Below are 22,087 nucleotides of genomic sequence, written 5' to 3' on the forward strand. Positions count from 1 at the left end.
ACCCCCAGCTCTCCCAGCCTGGCTGCAGAGCAGAGGGGCTCCAGCCCTTAGAGCATATCTGTGGCCTCCTCTGGGCTCTCTCCAACAGCTCCACCAGAACACTCTACCCAGAGCCAGCCCCAGCCCACCCTCCCGACTGTCCCCTCAGCACAGAACAGCTGGGAACTGCTGACACCAGCACATGCTCCACCCAAAATCCTGTCCAAGCTCTGCTGCTGTCTCGGGCGGGTGATGTGACCCAAGGAGGGGCAGGAGCATCTACTGAGGATCACTTCTGTATCATGGTGCTTTAAGCACCTCTGCCCCGGGACAAAAGCACACCTGCCTCCCTAGGGATGAGCAGCCCCTTCCTGACCTGGCCCAGGCCCTGGTGTGTTCTCTGGCCTCTTGACATCCTCTTGATGAAGGAACACAGTCAGAAAAGCAGGGAAGAAGAGACCTGCACAGACAGTTTTTTGGAGCTTTATTTCTGTTTCTGGGTAGGAAACACAAATCTGTTCTCTCCAAAATCCAGGGGAAAGGAGATGCCACAGTGCTTCCTGGAGGGAAGGAGAGGACAGCAACCCCACATCAAATTTGGTGATGACTTCTCCAAATTTATGGCAAAGCAGATTCATCTCTCATCTTCAAATTGGATTTTTTACCTTGGATTTGCTGTATTTTTTTTTTTTTTTTTTTTTTTTTTTTTAAATACCTAGAGCATAAAGACATCTTTTTAGTAATAGAAAAATGGTTTAAACCCTTGGAATGAGTCAGATCTAATCTTCTTATTTCTTCACAGGTGAATTTTGAGGTCTTTGGCCTCAGCACCTGGGGATTTTCTCAGTGACTCATGGTGCCCCCAAGGAGTGCCATGGGGTCCTTCCTGGTGCAGAGGAGCCCAGGACTCAGCACAGCCCATGAAGGTCCTTCTGCAGAGCTCCTCCAACCTTGCAGGGATGGGTTGGCACACTCTGGCAAGACCTGAGTGGAAGAAGTCACAGGAGGGAGAAGGAGTCACAGCAGTCTCTAGCACGTCCCTCGTTCAAAGCACCCTTACGTGCACCCCAGAGGCAGCACAGATACTGAGTTCCTCTCTCCTTTTGGTTTCCAGTAACCAGAGTTTCCACAAGATCCCAGCTCCTCATTTCCATCAGGTGATTTATCTGGGCTGTGTCAGGGTGTTCTGGTGCTACCACAGATGTGCAGTGTCTGCTGTGGACAAGCAGCCAGAGGATCAAAGCCTCTGGGCCACCTCTGGGAGTGGGGTGGGTTGATGGGACACCCATGCCCATGGGATGCAGCATCTGCTTCTGAAATAGTCACAGCTCCAGAGAAAAAAAAAAAAAAAAAAGAGAAAGACACACGCGGTGGTGTTAACATCTCCTCTTACAAGAGCAGAGCCTGACCTGGCTGGAGCAGAGCTGCAGGGAGGCTCTCCAAAGCACAAAGCAAAAATGGAACAACCTTTGCTGGGTCTCTCTGCCAAATCTCACCTGGATTGGATTTTGTCCAACTTTACCCTTTAGGCTTGAAATTTTCCATCCCAGAATATTTTTTCTTTCCAAGTTCCAGTGCAAAGAGCCACAGCCAGAGGGACGAGAAGCTGGAGCAGCCAAACACCCCAAGATCTTCCTGGGGGATGCTGCCCCTCACTGGCAGACGAAGCTTTGGAGAGAGAGCTAACTTTTTCCATCTGTATCAGCAGCTCTAATGAGAGAAAATTACTTTGGCCTGCATTAAGAAAAAAAAATTCTGTCATTCCAGTGGAAAGCTGTCATGTTGCCAGCTTGAGGAGCAGGGACTTGGGAGTGTTGCCTTCTCCTATCCCCAGAAAATCTGGGGAAATTTGGCTGGTGATGGTGAAACATTATTGGAGCTCTCACAGAGTCAAGGTGTGAGTTCTGGTGACAGCTGCCAGCACTGCTGTCCCAGGCCCAGTGTCCCCTGGCTGTCCCTTTTTCCTGAGCTCTGGAGGAGCTCTGTCCTGTGTTCTCCCCTGTTCTAGGGTGGCTGTCACAGCTGTGGGACAGCAGGAATGGGGCTCAGCAAGGTGAGCCTCCCCTGTGGGTGCCATGGCTTGAATCCCTCTGAGGAGGGATGCTCCCTTTGATACTTCCTTGGGCAAAGAATTAAAAGATTACCCATAAAACTTCAACTGGAAGAAACTTTGAATGAGCAAAATGAAGCCACACAACCACCAGAGTGAAAGATTCAGCCTTGAAAAAAAAAATATAAAGGGTAAAAAAAAACTATGAGTAGGTCAGCAAGGATCTACAGCCCATGCAGTGAGCAAGGACCTGTGGGTTTGGATGTTCAGGGCTCTCGGAGAATCCCGTGGTGCCCATTGTCGCCCTGATTTTCAAGAGTTTTCTAAAGCCTTCTGAGTTTACATTCTTGTAGAGAACTTTCCCACACAACTTTCTGTAAATAACCTATTGTTTTGCATTCTTTCATAGAGGCGGAGAAATTTGATGTACAGGTAGTTTGTCCAGTGTCGTTGGAGAGGTGGCACGTTCACCCTCCAATCCACTGGCATCTTTTGAGAACTATAAAAGATTGGAGTCAGAGAAAAGAAATTAGTCTCTTCATTGTGACCAAGGCTGTGCTGCGTCGTTTTTCCTTGTGTCATCTGGTGACAGCCCATCCCAGCTCTGGGGCAGGGACTGGCTCGGATCATAGGACAGAGCCCACAGGGGCCATGGAGCAGGAGGGAGATACAGCAGACAGGGAACCTGCACAGGAGCAGATGGACATGGAGAGCAGAGTCCAGCTGATCTGTCAGGTGACAGATGGCCTTCACACTGGCCAGGGAGGAAGGCAGGGCCAGTGCTGGTAGCCAGCTACTGCAGCCACTCTTCCCTTTTTCTCCTTAATTTGACTCAGCTACACAGAGGTTGTGGTGCTTGTGAAGGGTGGGGGACCCCAGGGCTCTGGAATACTCCCTCTCCATCTCCAGGACATGACAATACACTCCTGACACAAGAACCCAAACTCAGAGACATGAAACAGCCCCAGAAAATAAATCTATTTTAAACTCTATTTTCTTTTTTTTTTTTTCCTCTTTTCAGCCTTTTTGGGATCTTGCACACCTTCTCTGGGACAGGTGAATAAGGGAAAAGCAGGAAAGTTCCCATAAAGTATTTGTCCATGCAAAGGAAGAAGGTGGAAAACAATACCAAAAAAAAAAAAAAAAAAAAAAAAGCAAGCAGAACAGCTTTTCCCTTTTCTACACACAGTTCAGGAGCACTAGGGAAAAATGAACATTTTTCCTCCCATTTACTTCCACCAGAAGAGAAGTCCAAGTGCCTCTCAGTGCCACATGCTTGCAATTACATACACAGAAAGTTAAGAAGCAAAAACAAGTCACACTTGGAAAAAAAAACAAATATCCATCAGCTGTGAGCTGGGAATCAACCTGAACCAGCCTGAAACCTCCTCTGGCCAGGAGCTGTCTCTGGCAGGGGCCATCCAGGTTCTGTGGCCAACAGGCCCTCACCAGAGCCACAGCTGCCCTCCAATCAATCAGGTTTTGCTGTGAGACAACTCTGTTTCCAGAGGCTCAGTAATTAAGAGCCTATTTTTAGAGAAATGAGCCACCAGATTAATCAATAAGGATCAGCCAGCTCCTCAGGGGTAAGGGGGGTTGGAGTTGCCCTGCTCCAGCTTCAGGAGCTTGTCCCCAGTCCCATGATGTGTGCTTGCCCCCAAGATGCTGCAGGGAGCTCTGCCCCATGTCCCCACCTCGCCAGGATCCCACAGGGCACCCGGGACCTTTGGCTACATTGGCCTTCCCAGGGGATGCTCCTGGCAGGAAAAGGCTGCAAAAAATAGAGAGGCTCCTTAGGAACATCATCTGGGAGGGGTTTGGGAGGATGCCTCTGGCCAGCTGGACTAGGAGCAGCTGGTTCAGGTCTCAGCAGCAGCTCCTGGGGGACAGGAGGGGCACAGCCATCCTCACCACACACTCCTGCTGTCCCTACCAGGACTGGCTCCTTCTGCCTCCCACCATCTCCTGCACACCCCTGGTCTGCCCAGGAAGAAGAGCCAAGCATCCCCTTTCCTGGGAATGTTCCCCCAGCACGAGGTGTTTAAATCATTTACAAAGGGTTAAAATAGAGCTGGCTCCCTTCCAGGCCCTCTGGCATCCAGGCTCTGTAAACAACTCACCCACCAAGAGAGTCAGCTGGGAAAAAAGGCTTTTCATGTCCATTCCCCAGGCCTCACTTCCACAGAAACCTTCCAGCATGATTCTTTCTCAGCTGTAAGAGCAGCAAAATTGTTTCAGGTCTTCACCGGTGTTCCTTTTCCCCCAAGCACACTTGTAGACATCTCACATGACTCCCTTCTGCCAGTGGATGGAAAAAGAGAAGGACTCTCTGCAAAGAAACAATTAACTGGTGTGGTAAGTCTGATGTGCCTTTCCCTGCCTTGGATATTTCCTAGATTCCCTTTCAGAGGCAATTTGGTTTTTAATAGCATTGACCTTTATGGAGGCAGGAATTCACCTGGATATTTTCTATTGGCTGCTGAGCTGCATCCAGGAGCTCACAGGAAGAATCAAGAAGACATTTATTTCTTAGGCTGCAAGTGATTCACCAAAAATCATTGGGATGCAAATGGAAAATGCCAGGGATCAGAACACAGTCCAACTTTCAAAATCCCAGCCATGCTGGGACACCAACATCTCCTGGGCTGGCCAGGAGATCAGCTGCAAGAGGAGCTACCCGGCATCTCTTTCCTCTGCAGGGTCTGTGGCAGCTCTCAGCTGCTCTCTCCAGGGCCCCCAGGCCAAAGGAACGCCACAGGAACTGGAGCTCCCACCCTGTGACTCCCCAGGTGACCAGCAAGTTCCCAAACTCTGCTCTCATGGAGGCAGGACACCAAGTGCTGCAGCCTCACCTGCCTGTGCCACACCTGGATAGGGATCACCCCAATCCTGCTGGAGCAGCTGAACCTCCTGCAGCCTCTGCAGCACCTCTGCAAGGGGAAGGATGCAGTTCCCTGGTTCTCCAGCTGTGAGAAGGAAGGCTGGTTCCTCCATGCTGCTGTCACATTGTGGTCCATATGTGGCACAAGTCAGATTCACCCCCAGGAGGATGACACCGAGGCAGACAGGGTGCTTGGGCGGAGTCAAAGAGAACCCACTCATTATCCAAACACACCCCATCCTGAGGCTGGGAGCTCCTGTGCACCCCACAGGGGTTTATCCCTTCAGAGTAGGCAGTAGTAGATCTGGAGTTCTCCCTGAAGAGTTGCACAGAGGGAGATGAAGCCTCTTGTGAAGAAAAATAACAAGATGAGAACCCACACATGGCTGCAATTTGGGAAGCACTGTCCTGAAGTCCACCTTCTCCTGGGTTTTGCTAGTGGATCCACATCAGACTCTGACCCACCCAGCTCCTGCCACCCCAGCACCTGCTGCTCCAAGGGGCACCTATGGCAGGGCCAGATGCCAGCTGAGGATCCACCCTGCTCCCACAGGGTGCAGATGTCCCTCCTGCATGCTGGCCTGCGGTGGGAGTGATTTGGTAGCGCAGGTGCTGGGCACAAGTCAGGCATATGGTCAGTGAGAAACACCTGACAGAGGAGGACCTGATCAGCACTTTCCAAGGAAACCTCAGAGGAGCAATGCTGGAAGCACAGAGTGCTGGGGCAGCAGGGCTGGAGGGCTCACAGAGCTGTGGGAGAGTGAGGACACAGCCCCAGCACCAAGGATGGGGCAGGCTTCCCCCTAGCCTGGCACTGGGCTGGAGGAAGAGGAGGGTGAGGAAGGCTGGTCCCACACCTGGGGAGCAGAGCCAGCAGCTTCCAGGTCCTGTGTCCTTGGCCCACTTCTACCACAAGGCAGGAGGAGCGATCATCTCACCATTCTCCTTCCCAGATGCTGGGAGCAGCTGCTGTTACTGCTTGCCATCTGTGATGTTTGTGGTGTCAGAGGAGCCTCTGCTGAGGGCTGGCCCATGAAATATGCATGGCATGGCCTCTCCTTCTAAACTACATCTCCTCCTGTGCCAAATTCCCTTCTCACCTCTTTGTTTCACATTCAAATGTTTCTTCACATTTTACAGCTTCTCAAGCATCCATAACAGCTTCTCCTGGATTTATTTCCATTGCTGCTGCAGTGCCCGAGAGTGCCCGAGGAAGGACTTGGCCGTGTGTTATCCAGCCCTGGCCGTGCTCCCCGTGTGGAACATAGCAGCATGTCTGTGTCTGTGATGTGCGTTCCAGCCACGGGCTGGACTGAGCTTCCCATGCCAGCTGCAGCCACCGTGAGCAGGGACCAGCCCCTCTGTGCCAGCAGCCCCTGCCTGGACTTGGTGGGAACAGGGACAGTGGCCTCAAGGGCATAATGTCACACCCAAGGGAGATTGGGAGCTGGGGGATCAGCACTCTGCAAGGCCACAGTGATCCACGAGGGCTTGGTACAGTCCCCACGGCAGCTTGGAGCATCCCTTGTTGGTCTCCCTGCCACTGGCAGGGCTGCCAGCTCGGGGATTTTCTGTGCTTCAGGTACTACCATCCTGAGAGAAACCTCATCAGATTTCACTTCCATCAAAAGTGGCTTTTTAACATTTCATCTCTGAGTTTGGGTCTGAGATTAAAGTTTCTTCAGAAACTCAGACCTGGTTTTGCACCCAGCTGGATGCTGCAGGGCTGCAGCTCTGCTGGCACAGCAGGCAGCACTTGGAAGCTTTCCCTGCTAAGACAAGGCGAGTGTTTCCCAGGGGTGATTGGTGCCATTAGAGCCTTTGAAGGGAATTCTCTCTGCAGCAATTGGCAGAGAAACATGGTTTGAACTGCATCCCAAGAATTCGTGTGTGCAGTCTCATCACGGCGAGGAACTTTGGGTGAATTATTATTATCTCTAAATGGCACAAAAGAGTTAGCACAGGGAATGTTTTGAAGGAAGTGGATGCTTTGCCAGAGCTTTGTACACAGTTCTGTCAGAGGCAATGCCACTGCCTGGCTGTCTCCGTGGAAGGACAAGATGTTCCCAAGGAAAACCTTACAAATGAGCTCAGGGAGTCCCCGTGGTTTCACTGCCGGTTACAGCAATGTCAGTGTTGGGGAGGGCAGGAAAAAACAATTGCAGGAACTAATTTTCCCATCTCCTGCCTGCGCTGAGCATTCCCAGCACAAGATGTCACTGAGGAGCTGGATTTGGACAGCTCTGCATCAGCCCGGAGTCATCCTCCGGCAGCCACAGGAAACGGGGTTGGAGAGGTGGGCATGGAGAAGGAACATGCTCACAGAGAGAGGACGTGGGCACCGAGAAGGGATGAGGGCAGGGAGAAGAGACATGGGCACAGAAAAGTATGCAGCTGTGATGCAACTGTGAAACAATCCTGCAAAAAGGAAGGGAGGTACCTGATCTGCCAGGCCAAGACTCGGGAGCACTCCTGGATGCGGGGTGTCAGGGATGTGCTCGGTAATATCCGGAGCTCAGCACTGGGTGTGCCGGGGAGGAACAGCTCAGGCAAACGCCTGCCAGGAGCAGGACAGGCACTCGCCCTGCCTGGAAGATCCCAAGGTCCTGCCAGCCCTCTCCAGTGCTCTGCAGAGCAGGTGAAGCCCAACAGCCCCAGCCCATGACAAGGGAGCCAAGTCTGCTGCCTCAAGCAACCCAAGCATCCATGGACCCCACCAAATGAGTGAGGATTCAGCTGAAACCCCTAGAATGTTCACACACACATCAAGAGGACAGAAACAAGTACAGGGGCTTGAAACATCTCTCCCATAACAGGTCCTGCAGGTCTGAGATCCTTCTTCAAGTGTTTCCAGATCCACAGGCTGGACATACCACAGCCTGCCCCAGGGATGGCTACAAGGGAGCAAGCATCCTTTGGCCCTCCCTGGGGCTGCCTGAGCACCCACGAGCCCCTTGGCCCCTCAGGGTTGGCCCCAGTGCTCCCCACAGGTTCCCTTCAGGGCTCCCTTGGGACCTTCATAATTTTCCCAACGGCTCCTCCAAGGGCAGGAAATCCTCTCTGCCCCGCTCCCAGCACTGCTCCAAGAAGAGTTTCCTTCAGGCCCCACCCAGGGCTCCCCTGGAGCCGCACTCGCCCCTTCCTCGGGCTTCCCGGGCGGGAAGAGCCCCTGGGACCGGCTACTTCAAGGGGATGGGAATGGGGAAGGCACCGGGCAGGGGGCTGCGAGAGTGGGCTGCGCTGGGCAGGGCGGCTCCAGTCCTGGTGCTGGCCCCTGTGACCTTGCCAGTCCTGGTTCCTATCCCCGACCCGGTACCAATCCCAGCACTGATCTTGCTCGCAGTTCCTCTCCCAATCTCGGTGCCGGTGCTGGTCCCAGTCCCTGTCCACGTCCGAGTCCTGGCGCCGCTTCCGGTTTCGGTTCCAGTGCCGGTCTCGGTGCCGGTTCCGTTCCCAGTTCCGCTGCCGGTCCCTGTCCTCGTGTCGGTGCCAGTCCCGGAATCGGTCCCAGTTCCAGTGCCGATCCCGATCCCAGTTCCCATCCCCGTGGCGGTGCTGATGCCTGTCTCGGTATCAGTGCCAGTCCCATTCCCAGTCCCGCTGCCGGGCCCGGTGCCGATCCCAGAATCAGTCGCAGTCTCGGTCGCCGTCCCGGCGCCGGGGCAGCGCCGGGGCAGTGCCGGGGCGCGGAGCCGGTTCCGGTGGCAGCGGAGCGCGGCCAAAGGCGGGGCGGAGCGGGACCGTGGAGCTGGGGGCCCGGGGGCGGTCCCGCGCGGGCCGTACTTAAGGCGGCGTCGGGCGGCGGCCCCGCCGTGCCCATGGCTCTCCCGAGCGCCGCCCGGGCGCTCCGCGCCGCCGTCCGCCGGTGCGATCCCCTGAACCGCCCGCGCTCCGCGCCCGCCGCCGCCCCCCGCGGGTTCTCCCCGGCGGCGGCGGGCGCGGGACCTCGGCCCGGGCCGCCCCCTTCCCCGCGGGGCGCGGAGCGGGCCCCGCCGCCGCCCGCCGTGGATTTCGGGGACCCGCGCGAGGCGTTCCGCAGCAAGAGCAACGCGGAGCTGCTGCGGGGGCTGGTAGTGCTGGGGCTGTGCGCCGTGGAGCCGCTGGTGCAGCACAACCGGGAGGTGGGTGGAGGAAGGAATTTAGCTTGGGGGGGCTGCTCCGGGGCGGGAGTTGTCCCCGTTCGGGGGGTCACCGGCTCTGGACCCGCGGGGCTCTTGCTCAGGGGCAGCCGCTCCAGGAGGTGTCTGTCTCCTTCTGGAGGGGGTTCTTGCTCCGGGGCGTTCCATTTTGGAACTGCGAGTCCCAGGATGGGGAGTGCCCCCTCCGCACGTCCGGACGTGTCGGTGCGGGATGGGGGTTCTGTCACTCCAGGGGTGACTGCTCCAAATGGGGGATCTTTCGTTCCGGGACAGTGCCTGTTCTGCAGGATGTTGGTGCGTGCTAGGGATACTCTCTCTCCGGGGGGTGCCGGCCCTGGACTGGGGAGGCTCTCATCCTAGGGGTGCCAATTTCGGGACGTGTCATTCCCCTTCCGGGGGGACTCTCGGTCGGAGGGTGCGCGTGTTGGGGAGCTCTCGGACCCGGGCCGGGGGGGTGCTCCTCTTGGGGAATGCCAGTTCTGGGTCGTGGGGACTTTTCCTACGGGAGTGCCCGTGCGGGACGGGTGCTGACCCGCCGCTGTCCCGCAGCTGCTGCAGTTGTGCCAGCGGGTGCTGGGGCAGACGCTGTTCGAGCGGCTGATGAAGATGACGTTCTACGGACAGTTCGTGGCCGGGGAGGACCAGGAGGCCATCAAGCCGCTGCTCCGACGGAACCAGGCCTTCGGAGTGGGCGCCGTGCTGGATTACAGCGTGGAGGAGGACCTGGGCGACGGGCGGTGAGTGCGCGGCTGGGGCGGGGCGGGGGCGGGCCCTGGTCGCACTGCCATTGGCTGCGCCCGCCCAGCCCCCCGCTCCCATTGGCTGCGAGGCCGCTGCGTCACGGCCTCGCCCCCCCCCGTGGCACCGCCCATGCTCCGACACGGCGGGGACTGTGCCCCGCACACTGGGGTGCTGAGCCCCCACTGATCTGTGTCGGTCCCCCCGCCCCTCTGCGCATACCGGGTGCTGCCCCCCGTCTGCTGCACCTCCTCTGTCCCTATCTATTCCCTTGCACACACCAGAGTGCAATCCCTCCCTGGCGGTGCTGTACATCCCGAACGCTTCTGCACACCCTGAGGGGGTTCCCACCTCTATTTTCCATTTCCTATGGGATGCTAACCACCCCCCCCCGCCCCATTCCATCTTCCCTCTGTCAGCCACGTCCTATTTTCCCTAACCCCCTGGGGTGCTGTGTTCCCCCCCCCCACCCCTCTGCACACAGACAGACAACACACACAGCGTTGCTGTCACGCCTGAAGTACCCCTTCCTCCTCCCCCCCATCGGTGTGCTGCCCCTCATTCCTGCCTCCGTCGTTCCCCACCATAGAAATGCTACCTCATACATTTTGGGGGACTCAATGATCTTGGAGCTCTTTTGCAATCTCAGCAATTCCATGATTTCCACCCTCCACCATTTCCATCTCTCTCAAGGTGGGGTGGCGCCTCCCTTCCCGCGCTGCCTCCCAGTCCCAGGCAGCCTTCATTGCCTCCTGCCCTCTGCCAAGAGCTGGCACCAGCCCAAAGCTGCCGGTAACTTTCCATTATTCGGGCTCCAGTTCCGGTCAGTTGTGCTCTCCGGATCGATAGGCCGCTGGCCGGCACCCCACGGTCACGGGGGTGGGAGGTGTCCCCCCACCCACGACAAGGGAGGCCCTTCCCGAGGACACTGGCTGAGGATGTGCCGTCCCCCGGGCAAGGCTGCACAGCGGCAGTCGCTGCTGGCAGCTGGAGACACCGTCCGGTTGTCACGTGGTATCAAAAACACAGCGGGAACGGCTTTTTAGAATGGTTTGCGAGCAGGATGTGAGTCAGGCTGGTGATGCAGGTGCTGCTGCTGGGAGCCTTATCTCTGCTGCACACCCGGCAACTGCTTATCGGGGATCCCCATGTGCCATGGCTGGTGCCACTGCTCCTCGCTGCTGCTGCTGCCGCTGTCATACATCCCCAGGAGTGAAGGGTCTGCGTGTCTGTGATGGGAGCGGACACTGGCGAGGGCAGCACGGGCACGAGAGCTGTGCGGGGGGAAGCAGGGCTGCACCATCCCAGAGTGGGCTGCAAAGTTTGGGGTTTTTCTAGAAAAGCTTCAAAACACCCCGCTGCTGCCAGGCAGGAGGGTGGCTGTTTTGAAGGTGTGTGGCTGGGTGTTTCTCCCCTGGACATGCAGGCAGCATTCAGCATTCCCGTGGGGCTGAGCCAGCAGCGCCAGTTCTGCCAGGCTGTCGCTGCTGCCCTCCATGCCTGGCTGTGCCTGGGCCAAGGGCTTTCCTGTGAGGGGCCATAGAAGACTTTCAGACAGGCTCTGCCTGCAGCTGTATCCCTCCTGCTGATGGGTGCTGGTGGTTTGTGAGCTGGCTGGGCTGTGCTGCAGATTTGGGGTTTGCACGTGTGGTACTCCTGGCTAGGTGAGTTCTGCCTGTGCTGTGTGGGCCATTCACGTCCAAAAGACTTCCCAAGGCATCCCTGCCCAAGCCCCAGTGAGATTTGCCTGGATATCAGGAAAAGGGTATTCACCCAGAGGATGGTCAGGCACTGAACAGGCTCTCCAGGGAGTGGTCATGGTACCAAGGCTGAGGAGTGCTTGGACGATCAGGCAGAGGGTGGGATTGTTGTCCTCTCCAGAGCTAGGAGTGGAACTTGGTGTCTTCATTCATCCCTTCCACCTCAGGATGTTCTATAATTCTCTGAACAGGGACCAAGCCCAGGATGGGATTGGATGGGTTATGTTGAATGGTGTCCCTTACCAACCATCACTCTGGGTCCTCCCTGGCTCTGTTTGGGGTAAAATCCCAAATTCTCTGTGCTTCTGCCAGGGCTGGTGCTGAGTTGGGCTGCACGTGGTTGAGAGGGGTGGGCAGTCCTGGGTTCATGGCTGTTGGACCCCGGAGCTGTATCCTTCCCTTTGGTGAATGCTTTGGGATTGTGCTGCTGCCAGCCAGGAAGCAGAGTTACAAACCACAGCAGTCAGTGGGTGTTTTGACCTCTTGGTGCCATCTCCTGTTGTTCTTATGGAGCAAGCCTGACATAATGGCAGGGAAATGCCCTCTCCGCCCCAGCAATGGGCTGTGGCACCTCTTCCGCAGCCTTTCCGGCTGGGAACAACAATGCAACGTGGGCAAGAACCAGCTTATCCTGCCTGCCGCAGGCCCCTGCCTGCCCCACTCAGGCTGGCATCCAGGACTCTGCCAGCTTGTCCACCGAGGCCTCAGCCACGTGCTGAAGGCTGCTGCCAGGTCATGGTGACACAGCTGGAAAATAAGTGTTCTCCAAGCCGCAGAGGTCTGGGGGCTTCAGCGTGGCTGCAGCCCTGGGTGGGGGTGGAGAGGCAGCACTGGACAGGGGCTTCTGGTACCTGTGGGGTGAAGCAGCGAGACCACCACCCCCCCTCCCATAGTGAAGGTGGTTGTAGCCTCCTGGCAGCATTGCTGGCCCACAGGCATCCCAAGACTGCACATGGGTTGGGGCTGTGGTGACACAGGGGAGGGACAATCCTGCCCCTAGCATTGTCAGATGCTTTTCAGGCTCTGCTGTGCAGAGTGTAGATTTGGCTTCCTCTAGAAATTCCTTATGTGGATATCTGACACCTGCCCCAGGGTGGGATCACTGTTCCCAGCCTGGGCAATGCTGCTCCCAGAGCTGCCGCCTCCCCTACTTAGCCTGATCCAAAACTTCCTGAAAGCCCCATCTGCTGTGTCAGCTGGATTAGCCTTCCCAGCCATCCAGCAAGTCCTCACAACCTGCTGTAGGCAAGTGTGAACTCCCAGGCCCTGAGTTCAACCTTGAGATTGTTCCTGTCTGGATACAGCCTGCCAGGAGCATCTGGACACAGCCTGCCAGGAGCGTCTGGACAGTGCCTGGAGATGGGACCTGCTCTGGAAGACTTGTTGTGGGTTTGTAGAAGAGATGATCAGGTATAAGATGGGATTAGTGGCACTTGGTGGGTGAGGGAATGGCTTTGCCGGCCAAGATTAATATTGCAAAATGAGCAGCTGATATCCAGGACAAAGTTATTGCTTCAGCTGGAAGGATCTGCCTTTATTTTGCTTAATGCAGAAGAACAAAGCGAGCACCATGGCACTGCTTTGAATGCCCCCCTAGAGGATGAAGGAACTGCTGGTGCAGTCATGCAGCAGAAATGCTGCTGGGAAGGGTGTGTTTATCTTCAGGAACACAAAACAGTCTAACTCCAAGGGCACTGTTTGCTATTTGAGCTGTGTGTCTTCACTCCAGCCACTTGTCCCCAGTACTTTGGATGTTGTGCCCAAGGTGTGCCTTGGGCTCAGAGCTGTCCCCTGCCCACAGGATCCACATTTGTGTGTGGCTTCATGTCACAGCAGTATTCACCTGAAGCTGTCCCCTATGCCATTCTGGCTGCTCCAAAGGGAGCTTCCAGCTAGTGAGGGCTTTGCTGAAAAATCCCATTTCTGAGTGTATGATCTCTCTTCCTTCCTTTCCTCCACCCTCTGTACTCAGGGACAGAAAGCTGCTTTCCCTGTCCTCAGGTGAGAAAAATCAGGGTGCAGAGCCTGTTAGATATGGTGCATCCTGCTTCCCATGAGCTCCAGTTGTTCCTGCCCTGGCTCACACCAGGCTTTGAGTGATGTGGGGCTGGTCCTGGCTCCAGGGGGCCAAGGGAATGGCTTGGTTCCGGTTGTTGTGCTTCCAGCAGCCCCTAATCCCTGTCACAGGGTTTTCATATGGGAGAACATGTCCTGGGACCCTGCCATGTGCCTCTCTGCTCTCTTGGCCAGCCTGCTGGCTCCGGATGGGTGGCTTTGCTGCTTCCCTTGCACCGTGCTTCTTCCCCATTGGGCACGGCCAGTTTGGGGACAAGGATGCCAAGGCAGAGACCTCCTGCTGGGGATGGCTCTGCTGCCACTCAGGGCTGCTCTCCAGGGACCTGTTCCAGGTCAGACCCCAGGTCTGCAGCTGGGTTTAGGGTGTCAGCAAGAAGGCTTAGCTACTCAAGCTCAGGAAGGATCTCACGACTTGGCCATCATCCGCCAGGCTGTCAGAGCCCTGTTATCTCCATGGCAGAGAGTTTGGGCTTAAAATGACATCTGAGGTCAGCTGGAATTGAAAACAAGATGTTGTTTGTGAGTTGTTGGCTGAAGCAGTGGCACAGAGGAGTGTGGGGCAGCAGGCACCCTCGGCTTGGTGTGCTTGTGTCTGGAGAAGCTCCATGCTTTGTGGTCTGGCTGCTGGTGCCATCAAGGTGAGGAGGCAGTGAGTTGAGGCTCGGTGTCACCACAACAAGGACCATGAGCAGGTTGGAGATGGAGCCCCACCGGACTGACCTTGTCTTTGGCATGGGGTGGGCTTTTGGAGAGCAGCTCTGAACCCTGGGACAGGGCATCCTCACTGTGCTCACAGGGCTCCCACATCTTCCCTGGATGGATGATGAAGCCCTGTTCCCTTCCACAGGTGGGTTTTGGGCATCTGAACTGCCAGCTGGATCCCATTGGTGATGGGATGGCAAGGGAACAGCAGGGTCCAGCAGGAGGATGGCAGCACAGGAGCCTCAGAGCTGTCCTGTCCATCAGCGTAGGGCTGCAGGGGGTTGCTGAACTGGCCCTTATCTTTCCTGTTTCTCTTCTTAGCTCCCGCACCTCTGCAGCCGAGAAGGAGATGGGAGGTGAGTGACAGGAGATAGCCTGGAGATCTGGGCATGGCAGGCCTGGTGTTGTGGGGGAAGCACGCAGGCACCACAGCCTCAAAAAATGAGCTGGATGAAGAACAACATGGTTCCTGACCCAATCTTGCCCCTCAGCAAAGACTCAGCCTCTGCTTGGGCACAGAGCAAGCAGGGCCCATGTCAGCGCTGGGGGCTCTTCTGAGTTCCAAGCCAGAGCCTCTCTCCCCTTCACCCACACTGGGAGCTCCTGGGGAGGCCGTAGGAGCTGGGTGGGGCATGGCCCATCTCCATCTTCTTCCACCCCAGGAGCAGAAAAAAGGGAGAAGCAATACCGAGCCCATCAGGGATTTGGGGATCACCATGGTGGAGTTACCGGAGCCCACACTTATTTCTATGCCGATGAGGCCAAGTGTGACCAACACATGGAGACTTTCCTCCGCTGTATTGATGCCTCAAGTGAGTGCTCCCCTGTCCTGGACAGCCGCTGTGATGGGGACTGCAAGGATCTCTCAGTCCCACCACCACCATATCTCTCCTGCCCAAGGACTGATGGTCAAGTTGACTGTCCTTGTGGTTCCATTCAGGTGGCAGCTCAGAGGATGGCTTCTCTGCCATCAAGTTGACAGCACTGGCCAGACCCCAATTCCTGGTGAGTGCCAGAACTGTGACAGAGTGTGGTGGGGCAGAGGCAGGGCCACAGATGATGCATCTGCTGGGGCAGGTACCAGGTGGCATCTCTAATAATGGCAGTGAGGAGTGGGCACCAACAGCCTGTCCCCTGAGAGCCCAAGACCCCTGAAGACCCTGCCTCAACTTTTGGGGAGACACAAAGAGCTTAGAACTTTAGAGGTGACATGAAGGCAGATGTGTGGGATCTATTCTACTTGGCTTGGCCAAGGTGCCCTGCTCTGGGGTCAGCATCTGCCTTGAGCTGGGTGTGATCTTGCAAAGCCCTGGCAGGACAGGAGGCTCCAGCCTGGGTGTCTCACCTGGAGCCTTGTCCCCACAGGTGCGTTTCTCAGAGGTGCTGGTGAAGTGGCAGAGGTTCTTCCACCAAATGGCTGCAGAGGAGGGCCAGGCTGGGCGGGCCGTGCTGGACACAAAGCTGGAGGTGGAGAAGCTGCAGGTGAGGCGGGTGCGGCCTGCGGGAGGAGGCTGTGCTGCATTGCTGGAGGTTGCCATGGATACAGAGGTGCCAGAGCAGCCCTGAGCTGTGACACCTCAAGCAGACAGATCCCTGATGCTTCTTTTGGTGGCAGGAGGTACTGGCCAACCTCGGCATTGCAAGCAAGGCAGAGAGCCAGCAGTGGTTCACAGGCGAGAACCTGGGCACGAGCGGGTAAGCTGCCTGGGAGCTGGGGGTGCTGCAGGGCAGGGACACTGGGGGACTCTGTCCCTGTCCCTGAGGCAGCAGCAAGGGGAGGTCTCCAAATGCCTGCTGTGGCTCAGCATATTAATGGAACACAGGGGAAGTTTGGGTGGAGGTGACAAGACAGGACAGGGTGGCACATGTCATGTGTCCTTCCTGCCGGTGGGGGTTGGGAGGTGATAGAGAGCCCCCTGCCTTTGCAAGACACCAGCAAGGACCTGGCTCTCTGCTCCCAGCACTGTGGACCTGCTGGACTGGAACAGCCTGTTTGACAGCCGCACCAAGCTCTCCAGGCCTCTGCTCATCCCCAACAGGAAGGTGGGTACCCACCTTTGCTACCCCCAGAGTGGTCCTAGAGAGGGTTTGTGGGAGCAGGGCAAGGATCTCATGCTCTTTCCAGTAGGCGCTGGTGGCTGCAAAGCTCAGCTATGCTGTGACCACAGTGTGCAACCACTGCTGTCTGGTGGGGGCTGGGGGACTGGGGTGGGGCAGCAGTCCTGGGGATGGGTTCCCTCCAGGGGTGTTTGTGTCCCCCATGGGCAGAGCTGGGTGCAGGCAGGGTGCCACAAAGCTGCTCTTGTTTCAGACTGGGCAGCTGGAGCCTCTGCTGTCACGCTTCAGTGAGGAGGAGGAGCTGCAGATGAAGAGGGTGCTGCAACGCATGGATGTCCTTGCAAAGGTGAGGGGGCCTTGGGGCTGGGGGACTCACAGAGGGGACACATGCAGCAGGCAGCCCTATGAACCCAGCCTGCATGTCCTTCACCCCCCAGAGAGCCATGGAGAAGGGCGTGAGGCTGATGGTAGATGCGGAGCAGAGCTACTTCCAACCGGCCATCAGCCGCCTCACCGTGGAGACGCAGCGCTGCTTCAACAGGAGCCAGCCCATCATCTACAACACCTACCAGTGCTACCTGAGGGTGAGGCCGGCGTGTCCCAGGGCGCTGGTGCGGACAGATGGAGACCTTGTCTCCTGAAGCCACAGCAGTGCAATGGCACAGCTGCTGAGGCAGGCAGGCACAGCACTGGAGTCATGACCCCATGCCATCTCTTTCACTTGGTCACAGGAGGCCTACAACAACGTGACAGGGGACATGGAGCTGTCACGCCGGGAGGGCTGGCACTTTGGCACCAAGCTGGTGCGTGGTGCCTACATGGAGCAGGAGAGGGAGAGGGCGGCTCAGATGGGCTACGAGGATCCCATCAACCCAACCTATGAGAAGACCAACGAGATGTACCACAGGTAGAGGACAGCCCCAGGCACACTGCTGCCTGTTGCCCCAGTGGGAAGAGGCCTCACCAGAGGCCCGTCTTGCCTTACAGGTGCCTGGACTATGTCCTGGAGGAGATCAAGCATAGCCAGAAAGCCAGCGTGATGGTGGCATCTCACAATGAGGACACCGTGAAGTTCACCCTGCACAGGTGGGTGCTAGGCAGGCAGCATGGTGAGGCAGGGACAAGGGGCTGGAGGAATGCAGGGGCCCAGCAGAGATGCAGGGAGATGTGCTGTGGTTTGTCAGGTCCCCCCTGAGCTCACCTGGGGGGATCCTGGCTCCCACATGGTACTCAGGGCTTTAGATGGAGCTTGGAGCTTTAGATGGGGCTTGGAGCTGAGGTACAGCATGGTGGCCCCAGTGGCTGCAGAACTGGTCCCATCACCAGCCCAGAGGCTGCTGTAAGAACACATCCCTCAAGCGCTACATCCCAGCATCCATCTGGGACGTGGTCAGTGCCATGCTGTCCTACTTACAGATGATCCCCATCCCTCTGGTGGGACACACTGCCCTGGTGAGCTCTGCTGGGTCTGCTCTTCCCCTGTGCTGAGGCTTGTTTTGCAGGATGATGGAGCTGGGGATACATCCCTCGGACAAGAAGGTGTGCTTTGGGCAGCTGCTGGGCATGTGTGACCAGATCACCTTCCCCCTCGGTGAGCGATGGGAGTGGGCGCGCTTGGCAGAGGTGCTCCAGCCCCACTGAGACCCCTAAACAGCTGCTGTGGGGTCTAGGGGAGGAAAGGGAAAGGGAAAGGGAAAGGGAAAGGCTGTCATAAAGCACTGCCTGAGCACAGTGCCTTGCCATGGGGAATGCTCTGACCCCTGGGTTCGGGTTTGGGGAAGATGTAGATGAGGATATAAATGAAGAGTCACATCTCCCTTCTGAGGTTCCATGAGCCTGTAGTGGCTGGGCAGGGATCTTCCCACTTCGGAGTCAGAGCAGAGATTGGGGTGTCTCAGGATGGGGCAGAGACTGGTCCTGGCAGACAGAAACCCTCTCCTGTACCTCCTCGGCCTGGGGGTGTCCCTTCGCTCCATGGGAGGTGCACACAGAGTCCTGGACTCTCTGCTAGCAGGATGGCACAAGCCTCTTGTGTGACCTTGTCCTCAGCCACCAGCTCAGGCAGCAGAGCAGCACTGCCAGGGGCCTAGACAGAGGGACACACGAGGGTCCAGGTACCCAGCCCAGGTCAAGGACTGATCTCCCTGTTCACACCGGTGTCCAGAACAGAGTCCCAAGGCCAGCAGAGCAGCAGGAGGCAAACTGGGCAGTTGTCCAGCACAGATGCTGCTCTGTCCTGGAGTTCTCTTGGAAGCAGGGCTTGGCCACCCGTCTGCAGCCTCGTCCAGTCATGCTGGAAAAATGTGTTAACTTGATGTTTCTGGTTGAACGCTCCTTGAGCTGGCCCAGCCCCGGCTGCCGACATTCCCAGGGCTCCTGGTGACCTCGGCCGGCTCCCTCTGGCGCTTTCCCAAGCTCCCGGTGCTGAGCCGGGAGAGATGCACTGCTGCCCCCCACCAGGCTCCGCCGCTGCTGGCATCCCTGTCCCAGTGCCCAACCACAGCCTCCTGCACAACTATCAGGGCATGGGAGGGCAGGGAGGAAGGGCAGGTGGCTTTCTTTTCTTCCCCCCCACCTCTTTCTTTATTTGTCCCACCCCATTTTTTTCTTCCCCCCTGTTTTTTCTTCACCCCTTTTATCCTCACCCCTTTTCCTTTGCCCTTTCTTTCCCTTATTCTCCCCCTTTTTTCTCCCCCTTCCTGTTCCTTCCTCCCCTTTCCCCCCTCTTTTTCCCCTTGCCCCCTTTTTCCCCATTTCAAGTATCTTCCTCTTCCCTTTTCACATTTTTTTCACTTTTTCCTCCCTTTTTTACCTTTTTTTTTTCCCTTTTTGCACATTTTTTTTCCTCTCTCGGCCATTCCCTGAGCTGCAGCCTCTCTCCCTCAGGCCAGGCTGGCTTCCCCGTGTACAAGTATGTGCCCTATGGGCCGGTGAACGAGGTGCTGCCTTACCTGTCCCGCCGGGCCCAGGAGAACAGGGGCTTCATGCAGCGGGCGAACCGTGAGCGGGACCTGCTCTGGAAAGAGGTCAAGAGGCGTCTCCTCACAGGAAACCTCTTCAGCCACTGACCCCAGCCTCAGCCCTGGGGCTCCTGTACCCTCAGCCTGAGCCGCTGTCACCATTTCCCATGCCAGTTCTGCCGCAGCTCCCCCAGCCCCCTTTGCCCTGGGAGAGAAGTGTCCTTGTTGCTGTTGAACCACTCACACCTTGGGTGACCTCTGGGATCACCCCAGCGGGCATTGCTCCAAAGATGTCCCTCTGCCGTCCCATGGCCTCTCGAGCTGTCCCAGGGGAGATACTGGGACTCTCCTGCCAGCCTGCCCTGTGCCTTGATGAACACTGTCCTGGTGTTTTTTCCCTGGCAGGATTCCACAGGGTGATTTATCCACTTGCCTTGTGCCCATGGGCTCAAGTCCAGGTGGGCTGGGTGACTTGGGGACAAGCTGACCTGAGCCAGAAACTCCTCCAGCCTCTGCCAGGGTTGGAGCTGCCCAAAGGGGCAGGATCAGCCCCTGTCACCTGTCCCAGACAGCTACCTGCCTACTCACTGGCTTTGCACTGACCAGAGCTGGGCAGGTCCAGGCTCTCCCTCATTCCACTGGGATAAGCTGCCTGGGGCTGTCCATCCTCAGGCACACATCCAATGGAGCAGGAAGGGTGAGGGAAGTGGGCTGGCCCCATCCCTATACCAGTCCTGCCTGCAGTCCCTGGTTCTAACGATGGACCATGGCAGTGGGAGCACCAGGAGCTGGACCACAGCTCGTCTCTGCTGTACACTGGATTTGTAGAGAATGGAAATGATTAAATCACAACTGTTGCTGCTCCCGTCTCTCTCTCTCTCTCTCTCTGTCTCTCTCTCACTGGTCTTGGGCAGCCACATGTCCCCAGGCACTGCCGTGGTCTCAAAGGGGGATTAGTGCTGCATGCTTTGCCCTGAGCCAGAGCTTGGGGAAAGGAGTGAGGCCAGACTTCTTGGGACAGGGACTGGAGAAGCCATGGAGCTTCCTGTGATGGGTTTGGGGGGAGCTGGGAGCCCCGGGCCATCCCCATACCTGCAGAAGAGAGGGTGGCAGCATGGGAGAGACCTGATTTTGGGGGACATGCACCCTGCAGGCTTTCATGCCTCAAATTAGGGGCACTTTTTCCTGGGCTCTGCAGGACCACAGGCATCTCTGGGATTCCCTGCCTGGAGCTGTGGCAGTGTCTCCTTTTTTCCAGGGTCAGCCCCTTTACTTGGTGAGCCACCCACACCAAAGGGGTGATGTTTCAGCTTTCCAGAGCTGGTTCATCTCCTGACTTTTCTCTAGCTGAGGCTCTTCTGCCTTAAAATAATAAACCTGGAGGGGAACAGGAAGCCTTGCCTGGAGCACGGGACCAGAACAGCACTGATGCAGGCAGCAGCTGGGCTCCTGGAATTTAAGGGAAGATAGGAGATGTTCTAGGCCCTGGGCTGCCTTCCAGGCAGGATGCTGTGAGAGTGGCAGAGAACCCTGGTGCCCCAGGGGCTGAGCTCTGCTGCTGCAGCTACAGCCAGGGCTGGCTGATGCAGGAGCACTGTGAGCTTCAGCAAAGACCTGCAGTAATCTGTGTAGGAGGGCATGTGTAGGAGGGCATGAGAAGCCCCTCTTTGCCTTCTTTTTTTGCAGATAATCCCCTCCCTATCCCTCTTCCTAGAACAGGACAGTTCTGCAGCCTGGGTCAGTGGTGTTGTGTGTGCCTGTTTGCAGGGGCTGTGTAGGGCTGCAGGTGCTGCCTCCTGAACACCCAAGGCACAGGATGCCTTTGAAACCCCCAAATCCCCAGTTCCCCACAACCTTTCACAGAATGTCCTCAGCTGGAAGGGACCCATAAGGATCCAGCTTCTGGCCCTGCCACATCCAGGGATCCAGCAAGCCCAGCTCCTGGCCCTGCCCAGACCCTCCAACAGTCCCACCCTGGGCATCCCTGGCAGCGCTGTCCAAAGGCTTCTGGAGCTCTGGCAACCTCGGGGCCGTGCCCATTCCCTGGGGAGCCCGGGCAGTGCCCAGCACCCTCTGGGAGAAGAGCCTTTCCCTGATCTCCCACCTAAATGTCCCCTGGCACAGCTGTATCCATGCTCAGCCAGAAAATAGCAACTGCCACTTTTATTTCTGGGTGCACTGACCCAACCAACCCTCCTATATCCCAGGCGTTCCCCACACTGCTCAGTTTTAGCTTTTGCTGCTGTTTTCTGCACGTCCTGAAGGACGAGGAGGCATGGAAAGACAGTGTGTGTGTAGGACCCTGTGCTGCAGCCTTGCTGCTTGCAAGGCTGCTGCTGCAGCAGTGGGGAGTTGGAAAGGGAAAGAGCCATATCCTTGCAGAAACCATCCTGACAGCCTGAGCACAGTGAGGATGGTGACAAGTACCTCATATTGTAGGTCCCACCGTGCCCCACTGTGAAGTCCTGCCCACCAAAGCATTGAAAAAACAGCATCTTTTTACTTAGTTCTGTGTTCGGAAATATTATAGCGCTGGGGGTTCTTTCTTCTGTGGTGTTTTCCAAAACACAGAAAGACAGGAGACAGGCACCTGGCAGGGTCTGAAATAGGAACTGCAAATAATAGTATGATGGAAGTCACGGGCCAAGCTCTGCATGGACAACAGCCTGGCTGGGACCATGGGACAGGAGGGAGGGGTGGGTGCTACCTGTGGGATGTGCAGTGCCCAGGCCCTGGCAGCACCA

The 22,087-nt window shown here is 57.0% G+C and overlaps 2 protein-coding genes and 1 long non-coding RNA gene across 6 annotated transcripts in view; 2 read left to right on the top strand and 1 right to left on the bottom strand.

The window, feature by feature from the left end:
* Nucleotides 1-446: 446 nt before the first annotated feature.
* Nucleotides 447-7,882, bottom strand: LOC128797219 (uncharacterized). The gene is made up of 2 exons (XR_008434054.1): nt 4,882-7,882; nt 447-4,358 (listed from the first exon to the last, which is right to left on the bottom strand). It is a non-coding gene; the product is annotated as an uncharacterized LOC128797219 (long non-coding RNA).
* Nucleotides 7,883-8,728: 846 nt separating this feature from the next.
* On the top strand, nt 8,729-20,212 carry PRODH (proline dehydrogenase 1). 4 transcript variants are annotated; one of them, XM_053959698.1, is made up of 14 exons: nt 8,837-9,031; nt 9,599-9,786; nt 14,647-14,681; nt 14,988-15,137; nt 15,266-15,330; nt 15,691-15,807; nt 15,941-16,020; nt 16,287-16,368; nt 16,637-16,729; nt 16,821-16,994; nt 17,115-17,290; nt 17,371-17,469; nt 17,886-17,974; nt 19,270-20,212. In XM_053959698.1, exons 2-14 carry the CDS (start codon nt 9,650-9,652, stop codon nt 19,449-19,451), a joined length of 1,479 nt encoding a protein of 492 aa, XP_053815673.1. In that variant the 5' UTR covers nt 8,837-9,031; nt 9,599-9,649; the 3' UTR covers nt 19,452-20,212. The 4 variants fall into 4 exon arrangements, with proteins under 4 accessions (XP_053815675.1, XP_053815673.1, XP_053815674.1 ...); XM_053959699.1 differs by having other exon boundaries at nt 8,840-9,031; nt 16,821-16,967; XM_053959700.1 differs by lacking the exon at nt 17,886-17,974 and having other exon boundaries at nt 8,729-9,031.
* The window catches only part of SCARF2 (scavenger receptor class F member 2), a 32,570-nt gene continuing 21,890 nt past the window's right edge, over nt 11,408-22,087 (top strand). The window contains exon 1 of the mRNA XM_053959695.1: nt 11,408-11,451. The gene's annotated coding sequence lies outside the window, so the exon portion shown is untranslated. The remainder of the gene's footprint in view (nt 11,452-22,087) is intronic.

The sequence above is a fragment of the Vidua chalybeata genome, chromosome 18 (genome assembly GCF_026979565.1).
Source record: "Vidua chalybeata isolate OUT-0048 chromosome 18, bVidCha1 merged haplotype, whole genome shotgun sequence".
Taxonomy (NCBI): Eukaryota; Metazoa; Chordata; class Aves; order Passeriformes; family Viduidae; genus Vidua; species Vidua chalybeata.